Source organism: Carcharhinus amblyrhynchos, chromosome 5 (assembly GCF_965287045.1).
Source record: "Carcharhinus amblyrhynchos chromosome 5, sCarAmb.v2.hapA, whole genome shotgun sequence".
Lineage (NCBI taxonomy): Eukaryota > Metazoa > Chordata > Chondrichthyes > Carcharhiniformes > Carcharhinidae > Carcharhinus > Carcharhinus amblyrhynchos.
In genome coordinates this window covers 121,675,988-121,703,174 of record NC_137328.1, presented here as the reverse complement: position 1 = coordinate 121,703,174, position 27,187 = coordinate 121,675,988, and the positions used below count along the sequence as shown (strand labels likewise).

Here is a 27,187-nt window from a genome sequence, read left to right as displayed (position 1 = left end):
CAGGGACCTGGGTTCAATTCCCAGCCTGGATCACGTCTGTGGAGACTGCACATTCTCCCAGTGTCTGCATGGGTTTCCTTCGGGTACTCTGGTTTCCTCCCACAGTCCAAAAGGCATGTTGGTTAGGTGCACTGGCCATGCTAAATTCTCCCTCAGTGTACTCGAACAGGTGCTGGGGTGTAGTGGCTGGGGCATTTTCACAGTAACCTCATTGAAGTGTTAATGCTACTTGTGATACTAATAAATTAACTTTATTAGCCATGATCTAATTAAATGAAAGGACAGATCCAAAAGGCTGAATGGCCAATTCTTGTTTCTTTGTTTCTTGGTGGTGCAGACACAGAGCTGGGCATTATTAGGATTCAAGGTGGAAGCAGATCCCTCCCAATGAAGGGAGTCACGTGAACTATGTTGTTAAAGGCAGGCCCAGGTCCTTTACTGGGAAGAAGGTACAAGATGCTGACATCTGTGGACAATGAATGGCAACAGCAATTGTATTGACTGTGAGTAGACTGTTAATCACCAAGTCTCACAAGGATTTTAAGTTTTATAAATGGTTATACATTAAACTCTCTATTTAATTAGAATAGAGTTGGGAGTTCAGAGAATAGATAATTAAATTGCTATCTGGGTACGCAGCCCATGTGATTCACACTGTCATGGGAATGGGCTTTAGGGAGAAAAAGTCAATTGAAAGCCATTGGAGTATTGGTTTCCATGATTTTCTAAGATATCACTGAACATGACAGACGCAAGTCAGTCTGTGTGTGTGTGTGTACGCGCGCATGCACATGAGAGTGTGAGTGAGAGAGAGAGAGAGACCCTATCTGCTGTCTTTATTTACATCATGCAGAAAGCAGGTAGGAACCCATTTTGAGAACTGAGCAAAGTTACTTGTTTGGCAGGAGAGAAGACAAAGGAGAGAGAGAGTCTTCAGGAGCCAACAGGGTGATCCTGTTTACTCTGGTGAGCATGAGGTCTAAAAAGGAGCAGGAAGAAGATCTTGATATTTAGATTAGTGAAATAACTTACAGGTAGATATTACAACTGATGCCAGCACTTCAATTCTTTGGAAATTTAGAACATGGTGAATAGTAGTCTGGTATAATGCATCGTGATTTGTAGAGAGGAAGTGGTGAGTGGGGGAAGTGATTGGAAAAGTCCTTTTCTTAGTAACATCACTAGGGTAGCTTAATGCCTAAAGAGCAGTATTTGTGCAGTAAAATTCACTAAACAAATGGCAATTATCCAATTTACTGCATTTGTCACTTGTTTTATGCTAAAAGGAAAAAAGGACTTGCATTTATATATCACCTCTCAGCCTAAGGATGTCCAATGAAATACTTTAAAGTGCAGCAGAGTGTGGAAACATGGCAACCAATTTACACACATCAATCTCCCACAAAAAAGATAATGACCAGATAACCTATTGATTAATACTGTTGGTTAAGGATTAAGGACACCTGGGGAGAAACTCTTCTCTTTGAATAGCATGATGGGAACTTTTACTTTCACCAGCAGGGAGGACACAGCGTGGATCCCAGTTTAATGTCTCACCTCCTTTGGCACAACACCAGGTTAAGTCCAACAGGTTTATTTGGAATCACAGACTTTCGGAGCACTGTTTCATCAGGTGAGTCATCTGATGAAGGAGCAACACTGCCAAGTAAACCTGTTGGACTTTAACCAGGTGATATGAAACTTCTTACTGTGCCCACTCCAGTCCAATGCCAGCATCTCCACATCATGGTTCCTTTGGTACTGCAGGAGTGTTGGCCCTGATTGTATTAGACACACTGCACATTAGAGGTGACAGCAGTTTCTGTATGAATTCTGCACAGCCTGTCAAGTTCACTTTTGGAGATGTATCAAGTTGAGCAAAACAAATTTGTTTGGTCCTTCATAGGTTGACTCAGACAGGTCTATAGATCCATAACCAATACAGTGAACAGGTAGCGACATTACAAATACCGATATATAGAAACTCTGGAATTTAATTTACCACATATGTTGATTACACAGAGATGGCACGCTGCTTGATAAACTCAATTCAAACCAAATCAGCTATGTAAAGAGGTACCTTCTTTAACTGTGAAGCATAAGCAGCCGTATACAGCTTGTGTTCCAAATGGGTCCCACTCCTGCTGGCTCCAATAACTTGTACAAAAGAGTGAATCATTACAGAAGCAAAGTTACGTTTGATGATGTCTTTCAGACCTGATGAATTACGATTAGTATGCATTTTGATTTGGTACATGTTCCAACTAAAAGAATACAGCAGGTTCAGATTTTGGGCAGGAGCTGGGTCATAGTTCATTGTGATTGAGCCCTCCCTTTGAGAGTCTAGCCAGAAGGTCTTGCATGTGCTTCTTTACCTGAAACAAGATCCACAGATTAATAGGAGCCATTTTAAAAAAATCACAGCAGTTTTTTTGCGATCACATTGTTCCCTCCAGTGGGATTTATAATTGCTGAGGCACAGTTAATAAATGGCAATTCCTCATAGGAATACTGGGCAAGGAATCCAAGAAAGCTATTTCAGCTATGAGGGTATTTCCTCACCACGCATAAAAGGTACCAGAACATGGCCAATGTCCATTTGTAACGCAGAAGACTACAGTATCTCTCGAGGAGAACAAACTGCAGGACAAAACAGGGAAGGAGAGAATGAGCAGAGATGGAATAAGCTGGGATTGTTCTTCTTGGAAAGATGGAGGTTGAGGGGCAACCTGAGAGAAGTTTATAAAATTATGAGGAGCATAGATAAGGGGAACAGTTGGAAGCTTTTTCCCAGGGTAAAAATGACAATTACAAGGGGCACAAGTTCAAGGTAAGGGGGGCAAGGTTTACTGGAGATGTGCAGGGGATGTTTTTTACACAGGGGGTGGTAATGGCCTGGAATGCAGTGCCAAATGAGATGGTTGAGGCAGAAATGTTAGTAACATTTAAGGCTTATCTGGATTTATACATGAACAGGCAGGGAACAGAGGGATACAGGTGATTGGTCTAGATAGGACAACATGATCGGTGCAAGGTTTGTGGGTCGAAGGGCCTGTTCCTGTGCGGTACTGTTCTTTGGAAGTATTTTCAGTCGCTCAACAGCACAATAAAGCGATTGTGAAATTGGCATTTAGCACATTAACAAGAAGAAACTGCTTCTCCCTCCCTTTCCCCTATAACAAATGCAACTCCACTAGGTTCAGATTATTGGACCTTACTCTGCACAATTTGGGCCTCATTCCCAACACAGCAAACATGAAACATTTCACAAATGAGCTCGAGCTCTAAGGGGTAGATAAAGAGGGCATTATTTACCTTGTAGCCAAGTTCTTTTGTCTTTTCTGTTAGCATTGCATACTTTTCTTTGTTCCTGGACAAATGCTCCTTGTCTCCAATTGTCTCCACGTGTTTAAGCTTTTGATGGGACAAGTCCAGCTGCTCCTGATAATGTTGGTGCTTCTCAATCTTTGTCTCAAAGTGCTTCAGCTCCTCCTGCCATAAACCAGGTTTCAAAAAAAAAGCACAAAAAAAGTTTAAACATAAAAGCAAATGACCACAAATGCTGGAATCTGAAACCAAAAGAGAAAATGCTGGAAAATCTCAGCTAGTCTAGCAGCATCATTCAGCTTTGACTGGAATTGAACCTGGGTCCCTGGCGCTGTGAGGCAGCAATGCTAACCACCGTGCCACCCTACAGCACCTAGACTGTAAGCTCTGAAATTTCTTTCCTAAATCTCTGCACTTCTCTCTCTCACTTTAAGGCCATACTTAAAATTTACCCCCTTGTCCCAAGCTTTTGGCCATCTGTCCTAATAGATCATTATGTGGCTTAATGTCAAAAGATTTTACTGAGAACTCCCTGTGAAGCATATTGGAATGTTTTATTACATTAAAGCCTCTGTATAAATATGTGTTGTTTTTTTTTGATGTTGCATGCACGAAGTGTAAATCTAGAGTGATGACAGGCCTGGGTTACAAAGAGCTTTGGAGCCCATTGGACCTGCTGAAGCATTACGAATTGAATAAAAACAAGTCTGGTTTTATTCGGAAGAGTGCAGAGTTCTGGAAGATAGTAGGGAGTTACAGGGAATCTAAGGAACGAGTCCATGGAGAGATTTGAAAACACAAGAAATTAACAACTGATTCAGTGAGCATGGATGGGTGAAATGGGACTTGGTGAGATTTAGGAGAGAGGCAACAGACTTTTGACTCTGTGCAACCAAAGTAATACCAGATTGCCACCTTGAGGGTGGTTTTACTTCAGTTTGATTTCTAGAGGATGCAGAGAGAATTAGTAGGAATCTCTTTTCTGTGTAAAGTTTGTTGGTGAGTGAGTGAACCAAGCCTTATGTTGATAAGAACGTTTACCTTGATGGAATCCAGTTCATCTTCTGTGAAGTTTGACCGCTTCGCCATATCCCACAGTTCAAGTACTCTTGGCTCAGAAAATTCTGATGAGGGCAGGAATTTAAACAATTTCACTCAAATGCAATGATGTTATCGCTTATTCTGAAACATTCCTACTGATAAAACAGAGTGAATGCACTGGAAATGCACAAGTGGCCAGGCAGCATCTTCACCCAAAGCATTAACTTGACTTTCCTCCTCCTCAGATGCTGGCCAACATTTTGAGTATTTCCACTACACTCTGTTTTAAAACTTCATTTGGTTTTTCATGAATGTAACACAACAATCAAAAATGATAAAACTTGCAATGAGATTTTGAGCTTAACTCAAAATCATAGAACCGACAGCATAGAAGATACTTGACCCACTGTGACATTGCTGACTCTGAGAAAGAGCAGTCCTGTCAAGATCAACATATTCATTTTTAGTCTCCAACCCTGTAAGTTCCTCACCTTTGGGTATCTGTGCAAGTCGATTTGAAATTATTGATGGAACTGGCTTCCGTCATATTTCCAGATAGTGTTCCAGATTGCAACGAGTGAAATTATCCCTGGTTTTCCCTCTAGATCTTTGACCAGTGATTTTAAAATAATGACCTAACTATTCATTGGAGAATCCAGACAAGGGGGTTACTGAGCAGGCTAATGATAGGATTTTTTTAAGTTGTAGGACAACACAGTGGCTATCACTGCGGTCTCACAGCCCCAGGGACCTGGGTTCAATTTCTGGCTTGTGTGGAGTTTGCATGTTCTTCCCATGTCTGTGAGGGTTTCCTCCCATAGTCCAAAGATGCGCAGGTTAGGTGGATTGGCCATGCTAAATTGACCCTAGTGCCAGGGGGATTAGCATGGTAAACGTATGGGGTTACGGGAATAGGGCCTGGGGGAGATTGTGGTCGGTACAGACTCAATGGGCCTTCTGTACTGTAAAGATTCTATGACCCGCTCATGAGAAAGAGTAGAATGAAAACTATTTGCATCAAAACTTCTCATCACTTTCTCGCTGCAAAGAGGACAACTTTCTTGTATCTGAAATACTTCATCTCTGGTAACACCCTGATAAACCTCCTTCATGTTTTAAAATTCATAAAATAGGATGTATATAATCTAAAAGAATCCTACCATTAACCTGCTCAGTAACCCCCCTCCCATGGATTCTCCAATGAATAGCTAGAATAATTTCACTTTACTTATCCTAATGAATCCTTTATACAGAACATATATAACAGAGCCGTATTGTCCTTTTGCACCGAAATCACTGGTCGAACCACAAGCAGTTGGCCAGATTGATTTAGGAATAATCATTATAAAATGCAAACAGAATACAGAACAGAATAGAAATGGTCAATTCAAGTAGACCTTGCAGACTGACGGCTGAATACCAAGTTGCCCAAACATAACCACAGAAAAAGTAAACCCAAGAGGAAGAAGAACATTACCACTGTCCTCATCGTAACCTTGATGGATGAGTTTGCGCAAGCGCTCAAAACTTGCTTGGACATTGCGGTGCTTATCCTTCAGCTCCACATGCTTGGAATGTAGTAAATCTTCCTTCACATAGGCTTCGGATGGGCTGATCACATTCTGATAAATGTCTGGGGAAAGCACAGAGTTACACTTCATTAAAAAAAAACACAATCTGCCAGAAGCATAAATTTGAGCAGAGAACCATTCAGAGCTCATAACTGGGCCTACGCTAATTTTATAGTGGAGTTGAACACACAAATCCTGTTCCTCTACCTTTTCCCAGCTCTCATGAATGCTTTGATACCAGAGAGTTTGTAGCTCAAACTCAAAGAAATAATCTTGCACTGAACCCACATCATAATTTAAACATTTTCAACATTTCTGAACAGGTCCTCTTAACATCAGCTGCTCCAACTGTATAATTTTAAATCTCACACCACAATCAAGTTGAAAATATTCAAAACGTAGGGGCAGGAAACGACCAGCTGGTCCATCAATTCTATCCCACACATCCTTCTAAACTCCAATGAGAGAACTGTGGCTGGACAGTTCCCATTTCTTTCTCCTGCAGCCACATAATCTGATGGACAAAACTTCCTCCATGACCCCATCAAATTCAGATGCAGACAATACATGGGCCAAGTGATAAATTTGATATTTTTGATCCAGATTTTAAAGACAGCTGCTTTTGCCCTCAGATTTGCAAAGGCTGTCCAACTGACAAATTTTAACATAATTAACTTGGAGTCATGATAAAGTCCACAGTAGCTTTGAAGTCATTTAGTAAGAGAAAAATGATGGAGAACAATTACTTATCTACAGAAGTCTGGCCTGAAGTAATTCATGATGAGGAGTGTTGGACTGGGGTGGACACAATAAGAAGTCTCTCAACACTGGATTGAAGTCCAACTGGTTTATTTGGAATCACAAGCTTTTGGAGCACTGCTTTTTCATCACCTGAGAAAGGAACAGTGCTCCAAAAGCTTGAGATTCCAAATAAACCTGTTGGACTTTAACTGGTTTTGGGAGACTTCTTACTCAAGTAATTCAGACAGTGGTTTTAAATGCAATACCTTCATTCCTGCTGACAGTTTCCCTCAGAATGTCATACTCCTGAACTTTATCCTGGTGGTGTTGGAACTCACGGCGCAGTTTTCGAACCTCATCGTTGCTAAATTTCCCAGACGTTTTTGCCTAGTAAGGGGTCCAGGTTAAAGGTGCAATTGGTTAAAATTGGGTGCAACACGTACTTGGAATTTACCTTCAAAATTTTCGTATTCATGCGAGAAGATTACAATGTCAACTACAAGTCAATGGCAAACTTTCTCCATCAGTTTCCTGAGTCCATGTAGATGAAGCACTAACATTATTCCCGTCACAGCCTATTCATAACTACGCTAAATCACTAGGGAGAAATTAAAATCTGTTTCATTGCAAAAAAAATCCCCAACCTTACAAGCAAAACAAAACAAACAAATTCACTGTTACCAATTCTGTATTAATAATATTACCCTTTAGGATGGATGGCAAGGCTTTGGAAGGTATAGAGGAAATCTGTACTCATTGGAGTTCAGAAGGATGAGGGTGATCTTATTGAAACTTACAGGATACTGTGAGGCCTGGATAGAGTGGATGTGGGGAGGACGTTTCCACAAGTAGGAAAAACTAGAACCAGAGGGCACAACCTCAAGCTAAAGGGACGATCCTTTAGAACAGAGATGAGGAGGAATTTCTTCAGCCAGAGAATGGCGAATCTGTGGAACTCTTTGCTGCAGAAGGCTGTGGAGGCCAGGTCATTGAGTGTCTTTAAGACAGAGATAGATAGGTTCTTGATTGATAAGTGGATCAAGGGTTATGGGGAAAAGGTAGGAGAATGAGGATGAGAAAAAAAAAAATCAGCCATGATTGAATGTTGCAGCAGACTCGATAGGCTGAGCAGCCTAATTTTGCTCCTATGTCTTATGGTCTTATCGAAATGATACCAAAGATTACTGAGTTCAGCGAGAATGGAAAGGTTTTGATTGGTCTCCTTGGAGCAGAGAAAGTGAGGTGGGCACCTAAAAAGTAATTCAAAATCCTGGAGGAAGAGTTGGTGGATTCAGAGCCCATAATGTTCAAAAGGCAGTTGTACATGTATTCACATGAAGCTAATTTGCAGGCACATGGGGCTGAATTGAGCTGGCACAGGCAAGATGGGCTGAATAGCCTTCTTCTGTGCAGTACAGGATCCATGATGTCACAAAATCATTGTATTTGTATTGAAGTTTTGAAACTTACATCGCTCAGACTAGACAGGTTGGCTAGAAGGGGTGGGGGGAACGAGGGCAGAGTTTACGAGGCCAAGGTCATGAGGTTAGCAGAAATCTAACTGATGTGGAACTGTGGCATTTAAATTGAAGGCTTTCCATTCAATACATTGTGTGGTTTGTTTGATCTAATATTGAAAGATACAATCACACAACTTTTACTGCGAAACTTGAATATTTGGCTCCTTGTCCTCTTGAATTAAATCAAACAAGACAAAGGTCCAGGGTGATTCTGCAAAAAGAAATCTGGCAAATTCCTCTCTGACTCTAGTGATTGAAACTAGTCCAGGAAAAAGAACACTCTGGTTTTGAATACTTAATTTTTACAAGAGATAATATCTGCCCTTGCCAGCTCATAAAAATCACTGCATGACAAAAAGCTAATTCACCATGTTGGAAACACAAGGATAGTTAAAATATAATGCTAGATTTCAAGGCTGTGTACCAGCCCTTTTTGGAGAAGTAATAACTGCCCTCTCTTTTTTTCTGGTTCCTTTGATTAATTTAGGGATCCAGGTGTTTTGAATCAGAGCCAAAAAGGGCAGCCACCGACCTTATTCCACAATTTCTCCAGTTTTGGATCATCAAACACATCATTTTCAGAGTCCATCGAATCTTTCAGATAATTTGTGTCCATAGGAGCAGCATCCTTTCTTCCATCAAGTCTGTACTTTGTGAGGATGACTGCATTGAAAATAAAAATAGTGAAATTCACTTAAAGTTGCTTTAAAATAGAATCACGAGGTGGAGATGTTGGCATTGGACTGGGTTGGGCACAGTAAGAAGTGTTACAACACCAGGTTCAAATCCAACAGGTTTATTTGGAATCATGGGCTTTCAGAGAACTGCTCCTTCATCAGGTGAGTCAATATCATAGAATTACTACAGTCCAGAAGGCAGCCATTTGACCCATTGAGTCTGCACCGACTATCCGCCAGAGCACTCCATCCAGGCCATATCTTTGTAACCCCATGCATTTATCCCGCTAATCTCCCTAAACTACAGATCTTTGCACACTAAGGAGCAACAGAGCCTGGCCAATTTACCTAACCAGCACATCTTTGGACACGAAGGAGCAGGTTAGCATGGTCAATCCACCTAATCTGAACTACCTTATTAATGTGTCATAGAATTATAGAATCCATACAGTGCAGGAGGCGGCCATCTGGCCTATCAAGCCTGCACTGACAACAATCCCACCGAGGCCCTACCGTGTAACCCTATGTATTTACCTTGTTAGTCCCCAACACGAAAGGGCAACTTACCAGGGTCAATTCACCTAACTCGCATGTCTTTAGATTGTGGGAGGAAACCGGGGTAAGCGGAGGAAGCCTACGCAGACACGGTAACAATGTGCAGACTCCACAGTCACTCAAGGACAGAACTGAACCCAGGTCCTTGGCACCGTGAAGCAGCAATGCTAACCAATGTGCCGCCCAGAGCTGTTGCTCTGTTCATAACACTGGATCAGAAGGTTGTGGATTTAAATCCGACTCCCGGATGCAGGCACAACAATTAAGACTGACACTCCAGCGCAGTACTAAAGAAGTGCTGCACTGTCAGCGATGCCTTAATTTGGATGAGATATCAAATCAAGGTGATGCCTGCCCTGTGGGGTGCATGGAAAATATTTCATTACGGCTTGGTGAGCAGGTGAGTTACCCCTAGTGTCCTGGCCAATAATTATTCCTCACAACACCACCAAAAATAAACAATCATTCTCACATTACAGCTTGTGGGAGTTTACTATGCACAGAATAGTCGACACATTTCCTACATGATAATACTGGCCAGATTTCAAAAATACTTCACTCGTTGCGAAGCACTTTGGGATGTCCTGAGGTCAGGAAAGTCGCTATATCAATGCAATCGTTTATTTTTCTCTATGTGCTTTCTCCGTTTGCCTGGGAATCCAGTGATTACAGACTCCGCTTCAGCGCTTTGAAGACACTAAGAGTTTACCGTTGAAGTTACGCCGCAGCCTGGCTTCCTTTTCGCCGTCCTCATCAAGCCCATCAGCTTTCAACTTCTTCCAGTTCAGCTCATCCTTCTCCTGGATTTTCAGGTCACTGTGAAGCTCGGCTAGTTTCACAGGAGAGAACTGGAACTGCAAAAAGAGGGAAACATATACAGACATACCTTAACATCTGGTGGAACTGGATGCAGAAGATGGAGGGTTCCCTTTGGTATAAGGGATAAAGGGCTCATCTGACTGAGGTGTGTAAAATGTTAACAGGAATCAGTAGGGGAGATACAAAGAAACTACATCTGGTGAAGATGAAATAAGGACAAAGACAACATCAACCTTTTACACATGAAAAGTGGCAGAAATCTGAAATTCCTATTTCCACAGAAGGATTTTGGGGCGTGGAGCAAATACAACTTCAAGACGAGATTGATAACATGTTTATGGGCAAAGATATCAAGAGATGTGCAAGAAGCACAGTAAATGAGTTAAAGTACAGATCAACCATGCACAGCACATACAGTAACTTATATTCATACAGCATCTTTAATGCAAGGAAATGTCCCAAGGCATTTCACTGGAACATTATAACACAAACCAAGACGTTGAGCCACATAACAACACCACTTAAGGATAAAGAAAGAAGGGAAACAGAAAGCAGGAAGCCACTGGCCAATTTATCCAGCAGCTCAGAGGGAAAGTGCTAAGTGTCAGAGAAGGCGGCACGGTGGCACTGCTGCCCCAGCGCCAGGGACCTGGATTCAAGTCTTAGCTTGGGTGGCTGTCTGAGTGGAGTTTGCACATTCTCCCCATGTCTGGGTGAGTTTCCTCCAGGTGCTCCGATTTCCTCCTACAGTCTGAAAGACGTACTGGTTAGGTGCATTGGCCATGCTGACTTCCCCCTCAGTGTACCTGAGCCAGTGCTGGAGGATGGCCATTAGGGGATTTTCACAGGAACTTCATTGCAGGGTTGTCAGCCTACTTGTGATACTAATTAAAAAAAATTAAACATAAAATGCTGTTAAGGAGATTATAGCAAAGCACTTTTAAAATCTTTGATTTATTGTCACATGTATTGGGATACAGTGAAGAGAATAGTTTCTTGTGCACTATACTCAAGAGTACATAGGGGAGAAGGAAAGAACAGGATGCAGGATATGTTGTTGCAGTTACAGGTCGGGTGTAGAGAAAGATCAACTTAATGCATAGTATAGTCTAATGACAGCAGGGAAGAAGCTGTTCTTCAGTCGGATGGTATTGTCTTTCAGACTCTTGTATCTTTTTCCCAATGGAAGGTGGGAGAGAGTAAGTCTGGGGTGCATGAGGTCCTTGATTATGTGGGCTGCTTTCCCGAGGCAAGTGTAGACAGAGTTAATGGATGGAGGTTGGTTTGCGTGATGCATTAGGCTACATTCACGACCCTTTGCAGTTTCTTGTGGTCTTGAACAATGCAGAAACCACATCAAGCCGTGGTACATCCAGATAGGGTGCTTTCTATGGTGCATCTGTAAAGATTGGTGAGAGTCGTAGTGGATGGGAGAAACTGGAGCACCTGGAGGAAATCTACCAAGACACAAGGAGAATAGGCATGTTGAATTAATCTTCTGAGAATGTAGGGGCATCGATGGGCTTTCTTAACCAAAGCGTTGGCATGGAGGGACCAAGACAGTTTGTTGGTCATCTAAACATCTAGAAACATGGAGCTCTCAATCATTTATACTTCATCACCATTAATGTAGACAGGGGTGTGTCCTCCACTATGTTTTCTTAAGACGATGACTATCTCCTTCATTTTACTGACATTGAGGGAGAGATAATGGTCATTGCACCATTTCACCAGATTCTCTACCTCTTTCCTGTACTCCATCTCGTTTGAGATCCAACTCTTGTGGCAACGTCATCGACAAATTTGAAAATGGAGTTGAAGGGGAATTTGGCCACACAGCCAGAGGTGTACAAGGAGTATAAGGGACACAATCTTGCGGGGCACTGGTATTGCGGATGATCGCAGAAGAGGTGCAGTTGCTTCCTGATTGCGTTGGTTAGGGTGTCAGGTAGAGATAACATGGTTTTATGCATGTCAAGGGTTAATAGACAAAATAAGAGCTCATGACGTAAGTGCTAACCTATTAGCATGAATAGAGGATTGGTTAGCCAACAGGGAGCAGAGAGTAGGGATAAATGGGTTATTTTTGGGTTGGCAAGACATACCAAGTGGAGTGCCATAGGGATCAATGCTCAATTATTTACCATCCATCTTAATGACTTGGATGAAAAGTGAGTGTAAGCTTGCTAAATTTGATGACGACAGGACGATGGGTAGGACAGTAAATTGTAAAAGGGACATAAGGAGTCTTCAAAAACACATAGGTTAATGGACAAAGAACAAAAAAAAAATTACAGCACAGGAACAGGCACTTCGGCCCCCCAAGCCTGCATCGACCATGCTACCCAACTGAACTAAAACCCCTACCCTTCCGGGGACTATATCCCTCTATTCCCATCTTATTCATGTATTTGCCAACACTCCTCATAAAAGTCACTATTGTATCTGCTTCCATTACCTCACCTGGCAGCGAGCTTCAGGCACCCATCACCCTTTGGGTAAAAAAACTTGCCTCGTACATCTCCTTTAAACCTTGCCCCTTGCACCTTAAACCTGTGCCCCCTAATAATTGACTCTTCATGGGATAAAGCTTCTGACCATCCACTCTGTCCATGCCCCTCAATCTTGTAGACTTCTATCAGGTCGCCCCTCAACTTCCGTCATTCCAGTGAAAACAAACCAAGTTTCTTCAACCTCTCCTCATAGCTAATGCCCTCCATACCAGGCAACATCCTGGTAAATCTTTTCTGTACCCTCTCCAAAGCCTCCATATCCTTCTGGTAGTGTGGTGACCAGAACTGAACACTATATTCCAAGTGCAGCCGAACTAAGGTTCTACAAAGTTGCAAGGAATGGGGAGGAAATGATAGAATATAATGTGGGAAAATATGCATTTGTCCATTTGGGCAAGAAGAAAAGCAGTATATTATTCAAATGGAGAGAGAATGCAGAACTCATTGATGCCGAAAGATCTGGGTGCCCAGATATATGAATCAGTATGCAAGTGTAACTGATTAGGAAGGCAAATGTCATGTTGTCATTTATTGCAAGGGGAATGGGATATAGAACCAGTGTTTTACTACAGTTGTACAGGGCCTTCATGACACGGTGCATACTTTAGGTCTCCTTACTTAAAAGATATAACTGCATTAGGAGCAGCTAGGTGGAGTATATGTGCAGAGCCACAGGTGAAGAATGAATTTGACTCACCCTGTAGTGCATTATAGCCAGAAAGCAAAACTAAGGTGTTTGATGGCTGTGTGACTGAGGAAGTCAGGCCACGTGGATCCAAACAGGCAGTTGCACAAGGAAAATTCTTACATTAGCGTCAAATTGCTTCCCTCAGTTAAAAGTGTTGCATTTACCTAGGTTATGATTTGGAGAAAAATGTAACTGGATTGATCAGTAAGTTTGCGGACGATGCAAAGATTGGTCGAGTTGCGGATAGCGATGAGGACTGTCAGAGGATACAGCAGGATATAGATCAGTTGGAGACTTGGGCGGAGAGATGGCAGATGGAGTTTAATCCAGTCAAATGTGAGGTAATGCATTTTTGAAGGTCCAATACAGATAGGAAACATACAGTAAATGGCAGAACCTTTAACAGTATTGATAGGCAAAGGGGTCTGGGTGTACAGTGAGTTAATCCTTCATTCAGGTGTGAGGTGGTTAAGTCGAGGCAAAGTCCTCCATTTTTAGATTCGCTCCCTGAAATTTCACCTTTCTTAAATGAAGAAATGAGATGTATAGCGAGCTGTCAGAATGTGTGGTTGCTCGACTGAGGTCATTGAAAGTGGCAATGTAGGTGGAGAAGGTAGTCAAGAAGGCATATGGCATGCTTGCCTTCATTGGCCGGGGTACTGAGTTTAAAAATTGGCAAGTCACGTTGACGCTTTATAGAACTTTAGAGAGACCGCACTTGGAACATAATGTTCAATTCTGGTCGCCACACTACCAGAAGGATGTGGAGGCTTTGGAGAGGGTACAGAAAGGATTTACCAGGATGTTGCCTGGTATGGAGGGCATTAGCTATGAAGAGTGGTTGGAGAAACTTGGTTTGTTCTCACTGGAGCGACAGAGATTGAGACCCGATAGAAGTCTACAAGATTATGACAGGAGTGGACAGAATGGATAGTCAGAAGCTTTTTCCAGGGTGGAAGAGTCAATTATTAGGGGGCACAGGTTTAAGGTGTGAGGGGCAAGTTTTAAAACAGACGTACAAGGTCGATTTTTTACACAGAGTGGTGGGTGCCTAGAACTCATTGCCAGGGGAGGTAGTGGAAGCGGATACGGTAGTGACTTTTAAGGGACGTATTGACAAGTACAGAAATGAAATGGGAATAGGGGGATAAAATCCCCGGAAGGGTAGGGGGTTTTAGTTAAGTCAGGCAGTGTTGTCGGTGCAGGACTGAAGGGTCTGTTCTTGTGCTATAATTTTCTTTGTTATGGTTTACTTTGTGGAGATCTGGGCTTATCAAATCTATCTTTCTCAAAAAGGTTCCTTTTTAATCATGTGTTTTGAGGCTTTTATAGGACTGGAAAATAAAGGTGAAAAGCAGGAGACATAGAGGCATAGGCAAAGAAGGGAACAGAGAGAAAAAAAGGAAACCAAAGAGAGCTAGCTAAGAAAAAATACGAATAAAGCTTCTATCAAAGCCTACCAATGGCCAATTAACAGTGACAATAGTCAGCATTGATGTGTAACTGAAGAAAGTCAAGACTCCAGTTAATAATAAACACCATTTGAAAACTTTTAAAGATCAGGGTTCAAATGATTAAAAGTCATGGTTAACTACAAACCATCAATTATTTGAAACAAAGTCAAGTATTCATCTTTATTTACTAATTAACAGAAAGTAGTGATTGGATGGGTTATTTTCAGGTTAGCAAACAGTAACTAGTGCTGCTGGGTTCAATGCTGGAGTATGTAAAATCAGAGGCCTCCATCTTGAGTGCACATCTCTGTTTACAAGCCCCAAATGTTTCTGTCCCTTGAGCTAGCTTTCAGCTCCCTGTCATCTTGCATGGTGATCATTTCCACGTCAAGTCCACTGCCTTGTTCAAACACCTACTGACATTTTACTGTCAATACTCTGATGTCCACTTGAAGAAAAGGATTCCAGGCAGTGATTTGTTCCACCTTGCCTAACTCTTGAAATCATCTGTTGAATTCCTTTTTCAACTTGTTAGGTGATCACAGGCTTTGTTTAGATGCAATCCTTTGTTTGCTCTGTTGTTGGATTTTCTCCAGATTTGGGAAGAACAAAGAAACAGGCTCAGGCCTTTCGGCCCTCCAAGTCTGTGCCGATCGTGATGCCCTAATTAAAGTAAAAAACCCCCTCTATCCTTACTCGGTCCATATCCCTCTATTTCTTCTCTGTTCAAATAGCTCTTAAAGGGTGCTAATGTGCCTGCTTCCATCACTCCTCTGGCAACACGTTCCAGGCACCCACCACTCAAAAACTTTCCCCGCACATCTCCTTTAATCTTTCTCCCTCTCACCTTGAATGTGCCCCCTCATAACTGACACTTCCACCCTGGGAAGAAGCCTCCGACTATCCACCCTGTCTATGCCTCTCATTATTTTGTAGGCCTCTATCAGGTTTCCCCTTAGCCTCTGTATTTCCAGTGAAAACAATCCTAGTTTATTCAACCTCTCCTCATAGCAAACACCTTTGAGGCCAGGCAACACCGTCCTCCTTTGCACTCGCTCCAAAGCTTCCACATCCTTCTGATATTGTGGTGACCAGAACTGCACACAATACTCCAAACGCGGCCTAACCAAGGTTTTATATAACTGCAACATGATTTGCCAGCTCTTCATAGACATAGAATCCCTACACCACAGAAGGCCATTCAGCCCATCAAATCTGTACTGACCACAATCCCACCCAAGCCCTATTCCCGTAACCCCCACACATTTACCCTGCTCATCCCCCTGACACTAGGGTCAATTTAGCATGGCAACCTAACCTGCACATCTTTCGACTGAGGGGGGAAACCGGAGCACTTGGAGGAAATCCACTCAGACATGGAGAGAACGTGCAAACTCCACACAGACAGTGATCCTTGGCCAGAACTGAACCTGTGTCCCCGGCGCTGTGAGGTAGCAGTGCTAACCACTGTGCTGCCTATGTACTCTTGTACTCAATGCCCTGGCCAAATGAAGGCAAGTATGCCATATGCCTTCTTAATCACCTTGGCACCTGTGTTGTCATTTTTAGGGAACTGTGGGAGTGCTCAGTAATTTTATTTAACTGGGAGGACCCCAGGCTTGTTTTGACTTGAACACATTCACTGAGCACGTGACAAGTCTCTGCCCCTTGTCTGCATGGTTCAGCTCATTCAATTTTGCACTTATGGCTGCAAAAAATGCCAAGTCAAGTGTTCACACATTCTGACAGCTTGCTGTACATCTCATTCCTTGATTTAAGAAAGATAAAATTTTAGGGAGCAGATCTAAAATTCTCTGGAGGACTTTGCCTCGACTTAACCACCTCACACCTAAATGAAGGATTAACTCACTGTAGGTGACACCGAGCTCAAGTAATAATTTGAACAAGTTATGTTGTAGAGCTCTGGCATGAATTGTGATGATCTTGACAACTACCATTACAACAGAAAAGCTTGCTTGCTAGTGCTTGATGGTGGATAACATAGTGGCAAATGACAAAGGAAGGCAATTCAGGGTCATTTCTACAAAGTGCAACAAAAGTCTGCATTGACAGTGCACCTGATGTGGAGATGCTGGCGTTGGACTGGGTTAAGCACAGTAAGAAGTTTCACAACACCAGGTTAAAGTCCAACAAGTGTATTTGATAGTAAACCCACAAGCTTTCGGAATGCTGTTCCTTCGTCAGGTGAGTGGAAAGTTCTGATCAGAAACAGGGCATATTAGATGGGTTTACTATCAAATAAACTTTTTGGACTTTAATCTGGTGCTGAGAGACTTTTGACAGTGCACCATCAACTGTGATTGAAACCAGTTTCTTGATCGAAGTGTTATTCTCAGTTCCCTTTTAAATTAGACATTGTCGCTTCTTGTCCTTATTCTTTTGCCACTCAAAGTGAGGAAGTGCTCCTTTTGTGGTTGCATCTTTGAATGCCACGCAAACGAAAATCAGCTGGGCTGTATCCGTCATGACTGACTCATCAAACTGCAGTGCAGTTATTCACGTCCTGATGAGCCTTGTTTCATTTGCTGAGATGCATCCCTGAACAACAATGTCACTACAGCAACAAACTTCATTAATAAGTGTGTAGAAGACTGTGTGTCAAAGAAGCAAGTCCGCACGTTCCCCAACCAGAAACCACGGATGAACAGGGATAGTCATTGTTTGCTAAAGTCCAGGTCTGAAAAGTTCAAGTGGGGTGACCTTGACCCGTACAAAAAAGTCTCACAACACCAGTTAAAGTCCAACAGGTTTATCTGGTAGCACAAGCCACTAGCTTTCAGAGCACTGCCCTTTCATCAGGTGAGTGGGGGTTCCGTTCACAAACAGGGCATGTAAGGATACAAACTCAATTTACAAAATAATGGTTGGAATACGAGCCTTTACAGGTAATCAAATCTTAAAGACACAAAAAACGTGAGTGGAGAGAGGGTTAAGCACAGATTAAAGAGATGTGTATTGTCTCCAGCCAGGGCAGTCAATGAGATTTTGCAAGCCCAGGCAAATCGTGGAGGTTACAGATTGTGCGACATGAACCCAAGATCCCAGTTGAGACTGTCCTCATATGTGCAGAACTTGGCTATCAGTTTCTGCTCAGAGATTCTGTGCTGTCGTGTGCCGTGAAGAACGCTTACCCGAAGATCAGAGGCCGAATGCCCGTGACTGCTGAAGTGTTCCCCAACAGGAAGAGAAAACTCGTGCGTGGTGACGGTCGAGTGGTGTTCATTCATCCATTGTAGCGTCAGTCTGGTCTCCCTTACGTACCATGCCTCTGGACATCCTTTCCTGCAGTGTAGCAGGTAGACAACGTTGGCCGAGTTGCAAGTGGATGTATGTACTGCTCCTGATGGATGGCGTTCTCACCCGAGATGATGGCATCCGTGTCAATGATCTGATACATCTTACAGAGGTTGCTGTGACAGGGTGTATGGTGTCGTGGTCACTGTTTTCCTGAAGGCTGGTAGTTTGCTGCAGACAATGATCTGTTTGTGGTTGTGTGGCTGTTTGAAGGCAAGAAGGGAGTGAGAGGATGGCCTTGGCGAGACGTTCGTTTTCAATGACAAGTTGAAGGCTCTGGAGAAGATGCCGTAGCTTCTCCACTCCGGGGAAGTACTGGACGACAAAGGGTATCTGTCCGCTGTGTCCCAAGTTTGTCTTCTGACAAGTTGTATGTTCACCAGGTACACAGTACATACACTTGCAACTTGGCCAACACTGTCTACCTAATACGCTGCAGGAAAGGATGCCCCGAGGCGTGGTACATTGGGGAGACCATGCAGATACTATGACAATGGATGAATGAACACCACTCGACAATCACCAGGCAAGAGTGTTCTCTTCCTGTTGGGGAACACTTCAGCGGTCATGAGCATTCAGCCTCTGATCTTCGGGTAAACGCTCTCCAAGGCAGCCTTTGCGACACACAACAGCGCAGAGTCACCGAGCAGGGACTGATAGCTAAGTTCCGCATACATGAGGACGGCCTCAACCGGGATCTTGGGTTCATGTCATGCGATCTGTAACCTCCATGACTTGCCTGGGCTTGCAAAATCTCACTAACTTTCCTGGCTGGAGACAATACACATCTCTTTAATCTTTGCTTAATGCTCTCGCCACTCACATTGCTTGTACCTTTAAGACTTGATTACCTGGAAAGACTTGCATTCCAACTACTATTTTGTGAACTGAGTTTGTGTCTTTATATGCTATGTTTGTGAACAGAACTCCCACTCACCTGATGAAGGGGTAGTACTCCTAAAGCTAGTGGCTTCTGCTACCAAATAAACCTGTTGGATTTTAACTTGTTGTGAGATTTCTTAGAGTGTTTACCCCAGTCCAACAACGGCATCTCCACATCATGGCTATACAAGAAATCCAGGTCCAATCTACAGAGAACCAAAGATGTCAAAAGACAGCACTGGACCAAGCCAGAAAAAAAAGTCTGACAACACCAGGTTTTAGTCCAACCTATTTAAACCTGGTTTAAACCAATGCCGGCATACCCACACCAAGCCAGAATCTCAGGCTAGCCACACAGAATCCCACCGACAATGGAAAGGTCTGCAAGACATAACAGGCTACAAGACAAAGGCATGTAAAATCACCAGGTCCAACGCACCGCTCCCTGTTGAATTCAATGCATCTATCCCCATTTTGAGTATGGCTTCTGCTCTGACCAAGACCGCAAGAAACTACAAAGGGTTATGAACATTGCCCAGTCCATCATGAAAACCATGGCACTGTGGTTAGCACTGCTGCCTCACATCACCAGGGACCCTGACCTGGGTAACTATGTGCAGAGTCTGCATGTTCTCCGCGTCTGCGTGGGTTTCCTCTGGGTGCTCGGGCACCCTCCCACAATCCGAAAAATGAGCTGGTTAGGTGCATTGGCCATGCTGAATTCTCCCTCAGTGTATCCGAACAGACGATGGGGTGTTTTGAGAGGGGACTGTCACAGTAACTTCACTGCAGTGTTAATGTAAGCCTACTTGTGACCATAATAATTAAAAAGTAAACAAACCAGCCTCCCATTTATTGACTCCATCTACACTTACTGCTGCCTTGGCAAAGCAGCCAGCATAATCAAAGTCCCAAGCACCCCAGATATACCCTCTTCCAATGGTAAGAAAGATGCAAAAGTCTGAGATCATGCACCAACCGACTCAAGGACAGCTTCTTCCCTGCTGACATCAGAACATCAGACTTTTGAAAGGACGTATCTTATTTTAAGTTGATCTTTCTCTAAACCCTAGTTATGACTGTAACACTACATTCTGCACTCTCTCGTTTCCTTCTCTATGTAAGGTATGTTTTGTCTGTATAGAGCACAAGAAATATTTTTCCACTGTATCCCAATACATGTGACAATAATAAATCAAATTAATTCCACCCATAAGACCATAAGATACAGGAATAGAATTAGGCCATTCGGCCCATCGGGTCTGCTGCGCCATTCAATCATGGCTACTTTTAAAGCACTGTGCTCTTGATGGCTGTCGTAATTTCATCTTTGTTTTTAAAGCTTAACTTCACCAAAGTGAACAGTTTCTTATGTTTTGCCAGTAGATAACGTGAATAGATGCCTTTTTGCTAGCCTTGCCTTTAGCCAGGGGTTTTGAAAAGACTGACTTGCAACATTTCCTTTTTCCTGTGTGAAGGGAGATTGATTTGAAATTTTGCATGCATTGTCCTGTGATACTGTTCCAAATGACCTCATTTACTCAAAGCCACACTGTTGACAAATGGTCTTGCCTTTGACATTTGTGAAAAGAAATTCACTGTCCCATTCCTGGGGAAACGGTAGGTTTTTGCCATCTTGGAAATCTCTGGCTCCTCACTCATCGTTTTATCTTCACCCAGCTTAGTCCATCTGCGATACGGCAGCCAAGTCTGTCATCACAAGAAGCCCGAGTTCCCACACTTTTGGCAGCCAATGACAATGGACTTTGCGAGACTCCAGGATCGACCTGTTCAACACAATCAACTATTTGCAGACCCACTGATTTACGTCCAAAGTGATTGACTTGGATGAAGTGGTTGATTGTGTGGTAGCTAAATTTACTAATAAGACCATAAGACATAGGAACAGAATTAAGCCACTCGGCCCATCGGGTCTGCTCCGCCATTCAATCATGTCTGATTTTTTTTTTCTCATCTTAGGGTTAGGGTTTCTCATCCCTATTCTCCTGCTTTTTCCCCACAACTCTTTATTAAGCAAGAATCTATCTATCTATCTCAGTCTTAAAGACACTCAATGGCCTAGCTTCCACAGCCTTTTGCAACAAACAGTTCCATAGATTCACCACTCTCTGGCTGAAGAAATTCCTCCTCATCTCCATTTTAAAGGATTGTTCCTTTAGCCTGAGGTTGTGCCCTCTGGTTCCAGTTTTTCCTACTCATGGAAACAACCTCTTTATGTCCACTCTATCCAGACCTCACAGTATCCTGTAAGTTTCAATAAGATCCCACCTCATCCTTCTAAACTCCAATGAGTACAGACCCAGAGTCCTCAACTGTCTGATGCTGCAAAGAGAGGCTGGAGAATAAGTTGTGAGGAGGACAGAGTCTGCAAGAGCAGATGCTTGTTAATATTTGGAATTCTCTTCCCCAGACAGCAGTGGAGACTAGCTCATCTATAAGGGATCCAGGGGTTCCGGGGGCAGGTAGGAGAATGGAGTTAAGGCTACAATCATGGTCTTGTTGAATGGAAGAGTGGGCCTGAAGGGTTGAATGGCCTGCTGCTGGTTCTTACTTTCCGCCTCTTGTCCTGCTCAGTCTCATTAATCAGTTACAGAACTGCAGTGTTACCGCTCCCTACACAGTAAAGCACTGGATACAGCTATTGCAACACTTCAGTGTTCCGTGACCCAGAGAAAGCAATTCTTCAGGTCACTGGTGAGATTCAGTGGAGAGAACATAATTCCTCAAGCCCAGGTACCTCCTCCGATGACTCAGCAAGAAGCTGATCTACAAAGAAAACTCCAGGAAATTAACTGATTTCAGTAGGGCAGTCAACAGAAATCCTGCGACTTGCCTCACATCTGGGTTGGATGAAAAATGGATTTTTCCTTTATGGACTGAATCCCACTGAAATAAATTATTGTAATTCACACAGTGAAGAAATTCAAATAGAACAGATATTTACATCTCATTTTCTATCTGCAGTCCATGAGTGTGCTTTTCCTAAAGACACTGATGGTTCTACATTTTTAAAAATTCATTCATGGGATGAGCGCATCACTGGCTAGGCCAGCATTTATCAACCATCCCTAGATGCCCTTCAGAGGTGGTGGCGAGTTGCCTTCTCGAATTGCTGCAGTCCCTGAGGTGTAGGTACACCCACAGTGCTGTAAGGGAGTGAGTTCCAGGGTTTTGATGTAGCAACAGTGAAGGAATGGTGATATATAGGTATGCCTGGTGTTGCTCCTGGCATGCTCTCTTGCACTCTTCATTGAACCAGTGTTTACCTCCATAGCTTGGTGTAATGGTAGAGTGGGGGATAGGTTGGGCCATGTGGTGACAGATTGTAGTTGAGTACAATTCTGCTGATGATAATGGCTCACTACACCTCATCGATACCCAGTTTTGAACTGCTAGATCTGCTTGAAGTCTATTTAACAAAATGGTTGTGCCATAAGTTATTGGTGACTAAGTGCCACTTGCTAGCACTGTTGATGGCCCCTTCTGACACTTTACTGATGGGATAATAACTGGCCAGGTTGGATTTGTCTTGTTTCTTCTGTGCACATTTTTGGACACTAAGAGACAATTCAGCATGGCCAATCCACCTAACCTGCACATCACTGGACTGTGGGGGGAAACCAGAGCCCCCGGAGAAAACCTATGCAGATATGGGGCGAACATGCAAACTCCACGCCCAGAATTGAACCAAGGTCACTGGTGCTATGAGGCAGCAGTGATAACTACTGAGCCACTGTGCTGTTCTATCATGGACAGATGCACCTGCTGCAGGCGGGGTGGTGAGGATGAGGTCGAGTATGTTTTTTCCTCTTGTTGGTTCCTTCGCCATCTGCTGCAGACCCAGTATGGCAGCTATGTTGTTTAGGTAGGACGCGGCCTGCATAGTCTGTGCTCGTACTACTAAGCCACTCTTGGTGATAGACAAGCCGGCCAGACATTCTAGAGGATATTCCAGCTCACCCAGAGTACTTTCAGCACCCTCCCCACACTTAGTGCTTCATCCAAGTGGTATGGATGAACTCGTATGGATTTATCAGCTGAGGAGGGAATGGTACTTGGCACATCCAAAATTGATGTTGAGGACTCCTCCCTTCTGAGTATATACCACTGTGCTGCCACCTCCGCTGAGTCTGTCCTCTGCCACTGGCAGGAATGATGTTGTCCGGGACATTATCTATAAGGTATGATTCTCTGAGTGTGATGCCCCCCCCACCCCCTCAACTGACGTTATTGAAGGGGAGTTTGCAGAGTCCATAGGGCTAGATTTGCCGTTGCCATTCCTGCTTTCTAAGTTGATGCTGAGTGGTCAGTCTGATTTAATTTTCTGTTTACTTGGTAACAGCTGTACCTTAAACCATTTTCCCGCACTATCCTCATATCCCTCGATGTAATTATTATCCGGAGATCTACTGATTTCTGCCTTGAGCCTGCTCAATGCCTGAACTTCCACAGCCCCTTGGGGTAGAGAACTCCAAAGTTTTCACAACTGTCTGAGTGAAGAAATTTCTCATCTTCGTGTTAAATGGCCTACTCCTCATTGAGATTCTGTCCCCTGGTTCCAGACTCAGCGTAAAAAGTCTGACACCACCAGGTTTAAGTCCAACCAATTTCGGTTGGACTTAAACCTGGTGTTGTCAGACTTTTTACTGTGTTTACCCCAGTCCAATGCCGGCATATCCACATCCAGACTCACCAGCCAGGGGAAAACATCCTAATCACATCTACCCTGTCACATCCTGTTAAAAATTTTGTAAATTTCAATGAGAAACATTTAAGTATTGAAATAGCGATGTGGGAGTGGGTTGCTGATAAAGACAAGTCAAAATGGCACTGTTTTAAACATAGCTCTTTAATGATGGGATACATTCGGGTAAACTATCCTATCATTTCAAACAGAATGTCAAAAGTTGAATCAATTCTTAGCATCACCACTTTTGAAATAAAAGTGAATGAAACCCAGATATCGAACCTCTCTTTCATTTCTCCCATTAAAAAAAACAAATTAGGAAGGTTAGTCAGAGACAGATATCTGCCGCCCTTCCTGAGTATTTAACTTATTGTCTCTGTAGTTCTAGAAGGGTAGTAAAAAGTCTGACAACACCAGGTTTTAGTCCAACTGATTTATTTGATAATAGACTCACAAGCTTTCGGGGTTAGCCCCTTCGTCAGGTGAATGGAGAGTTCTGGCCTCAGACAGAGCATATAAAGCACAGACAGTTTAGAGATTACTGATTAGAATGCGAATCCTTACACCTAACCTGCTGTTCAAGACCTGAAGTGGCTGACAATGTGAATGGAAGAAGCACTGATCACAGGTTACAGAGATGTGTATTGTCTCCAGACAGTACAGTAAGTGAGGTTTTGCAAACCCAGGCAAGTCACGGGGGTTACAGATAGTGCGACATGAACCCAAGATCCCTGTTGAGACTGTCCTCATGTGTGCGGAACTTGGCTATCAGTCTCTGTTCAGCGACTCTGCGCTGTCGTGTGTCGTGAAGGCCGCCTTGGAGAATGCTTACCCGAAGGTCAGAGGCTGAATGCCCGTGACCACTGAAGTGTTCGCCAACAGGAAGGGAACACTCCTGCCTGGTGATTGTCGAGCGATGTTCATTCATCCGTTGTCGTAGCGTCTGCATGGTCTCCAATGACCCCGGGACACAACTCCACACCCCCCTGACCCTAGGACACAACTCCACCATCACCCCCACCCCTAGGGTACAACTCCACCCCCCTCTGACCCTAGGACGCAACTCCACCACCACCTCCCCCTCCGACCCTAGGACACAATTCCACCCCCCCCCCCCCCCCGACCCTAGGACACAATTCCACCACCCCCCCTCCCCCCCCGGCCCTAGGACACAGCTCCTCTCCCCCGCCCTGCCCTCTCACTCACTCACCCGCTGCGCCTTTTCCCAGACTTGGTTGAGTTTGGCGATTCGGAATTCAATGGTCCCCTTCCCCACTGCGGCCGCCTCATTTTTCTCCCTGGAGTATTTTCCGGTGGCCTGAGCGGCTCTGGGAGACAGGCAGAGAGTCAGCAGCGCCAGCCTCACCCAGCAGGCCGCCATCGCTCCGTCCGCACACTGAGGGAGCGTCACCCCGGCAACGGGCTCCTACCCGCACCGCGCCTGCGCCGCGCGTCTGCCCACGCTGCGCCTGCGCACCGCCAGGCTCCGGCCCGCACCGCGCCTGCGTAAGGCATGCCGTCTCCGCAAGCTCCCTGGAAACTACAATTCCCAGAGAGCATTGCGGGGGTGCTGCCCGCGACGTGATGACGTTAACAACGGAGTTAGAGCGCCCCCAACAGGTGAGGCTCGGTACTGCATGACAGCAGTCCCAGGTGATTGTGGAAGGACAGGTCGAGATGGAGAATTAGTGGGTTGTTAGGGAACATAGGGGCAGGACATTTAGATGCTGGAGCTTGTTCCACCATCATTCAATCTATCATTCCTGATCTGGGATTTAAATCCACATACATTCTAGGTCACTAATATCCTTTGAGGGAAGGAAATCCGCCATCGTAGGTGTGACTCCAAACCCACAACATTCTGCCCTCTGAAATGGCTGAGCAAATCACTCAGTTCAAAGGCAATCAGGGATGGGTAACAAAGGCCAACCTTGCCATTTATGCCCACATCCCATGAAAGAATAAACAAAACCATCTTTGACCATTTGGCTGACAAAGAGCACAGATTTCTATTTGCAAGGATTCAGTCACAGATTTCAAATGAACATTGATCCAGAAACAAGAGGGTTCTCAAACTTGGCCTTTTGGAAATGTTTCCTAATTTCACCTGTAGACTTGTAAACAAATGTGTCTCGTGTCCCAACACACTGGGTTTTTGATTTGATTTGGTTTATTATTGTCACATGTATTAACATACAGTGAAAAGCTTTTCATTGCGCGCTATACAGGCAAAGCATACCATTCATAGAGAAGGAAATGAGAGAGTGCAGAATGTAGTGTTACATTCATAGCTAGGGTTCAGAGAAAGATCAACTTAATGCAAGGTAGGTCCATTCAAAAGTCTGACAGCAGCAGGGAAGAAGCTGTTCTTGAGTCAGTTGGAACGCGACCTCAGACTTTTGTATCTTTTTCCTGACGGAAGCAGGTGGGAGAGAGATTGTCCGGCGTGCAGGGGGTCCTTAATTATGCTGACTTCTATGCTGAGGCAGCGAGAAGTGTAGACAGAGTCAGTACATGGGAGACTGTTTTGCGTGATACAGTGGGCTACATTCAAGACCTTTTATAGTTTCTTGTGGTCTTGGGCAGAGCAGGAGCCATACCAAGCTGTGATACAACCAGAAAGAATGCTTTTTATGGTGCATCTGTAAAAGTTGGAGAGTTGTAGCTGACATGCCAAATTTCCTTCGTCTTCTGAGAAAGTAGAGGCGTTGGTGGGCTTTCTTAACTATAGTGTCAGCATGGGGGGGACCAGGACAGATTGTTGGTGATCTGGACACCTAAAACCTGAAGCTCTCGATCCTTACGTTGACCTTCATTGTGAGAGGATTTGAGTATAGGGATAGGGATGATTTGTTGCAATTGAAGAGGACATTGGTGATGCCACACCTGGAATATTACATGCAGTTTTGGTGTCCTTATCTGAGGAAGGATGTCCTTGCTATAGAGAAATACAGCAAAGGTTTACCAGGCTGATACCTGGGATGGCAGGTCTGTCAGATGAGGAGAGACTAAGTCGTTTAGAATTCACTGGAGTTTGGAAGAGTGAGAGGGGATCTCATACAAACTTATAAAATTCTAACAGGATTAGATAGGTAGATTCAGGAAGAATGTTCCCAATGGTGGGGGAGTCCAGAACCAGAGGTCATAGTTTGAGGATAAGGGGTAAACCTTTTAGGACTGAGGTGTGAGGGGTGACGGAGGGGCCTGAGTTCCCAGGTCTCTGAAGAGAGGGCATCCCATTTAAGGGTATTAATAGGGGCATGGGTGGACTTCTTGTCCCAGGAGCAGTCTGCCCTCTTGTGAAAATGCATCTGAGCCAGGCTGGGAAGGATCCCAGAGGGAATGCTGTCTGTGCAATTTTACACCCCTCCCTGCA

General features: G+C 43.9%; 1 protein-coding gene across 1 annotated transcript; it reads right to left on the bottom strand.

The window, feature by feature from the left end:
• Window positions 1-1,976: 1,976 nt before the first annotated feature.
• lrpap1 (low density lipoprotein receptor-related protein associated protein 1) lies at window positions 1,977-25,232 on the bottom strand. Its single transcript, XM_080189491.1, has 8 exons — window positions 25,022-25,232; window positions 10,142-10,286; window positions 8,733-8,863; window positions 6,947-7,067; window positions 5,846-6,001; window positions 4,369-4,451; window positions 3,316-3,492; window positions 1,977-2,375 (listed from the first exon to the last, which is right to left on the bottom strand). The coding sequence occupies exons 1-8, from the start codon at window positions 25,190-25,192 to the stop codon at window positions 2,307-2,309; spliced, it is 1,053 nt and encodes a 350-aa protein (XP_080045617.1). The 5' UTR covers window positions 25,193-25,232; the 3' UTR covers window positions 1,977-2,306.
• Between the last annotated feature and the right edge of the window lie 1,955 nt (window positions 25,233-27,187).

Coding starts and splice junctions, on each gene's coding strand:
- lrpap1 (XM_080189491.1), bottom strand. CDS start 25,192: ATGGCGGCCTGCTGGGTGAGGCTGGCGCTGCTGACTCTCTGCCTGTCT. Junction 10,287..25,021: donor TCTGGGAAAAGGCGCAGCGG/GTGAGTGAGTGA, acceptor CTCTTTTTGCAG/TTCCAGTTCTCTCCTGTGAA. Junction 2,376..3,315: donor CAAAAGAACTTGGCTACAAG/GTAAATAATGCC, acceptor ATCTTGTTTCAG/GTAAAGAAGCACATGCAAGA.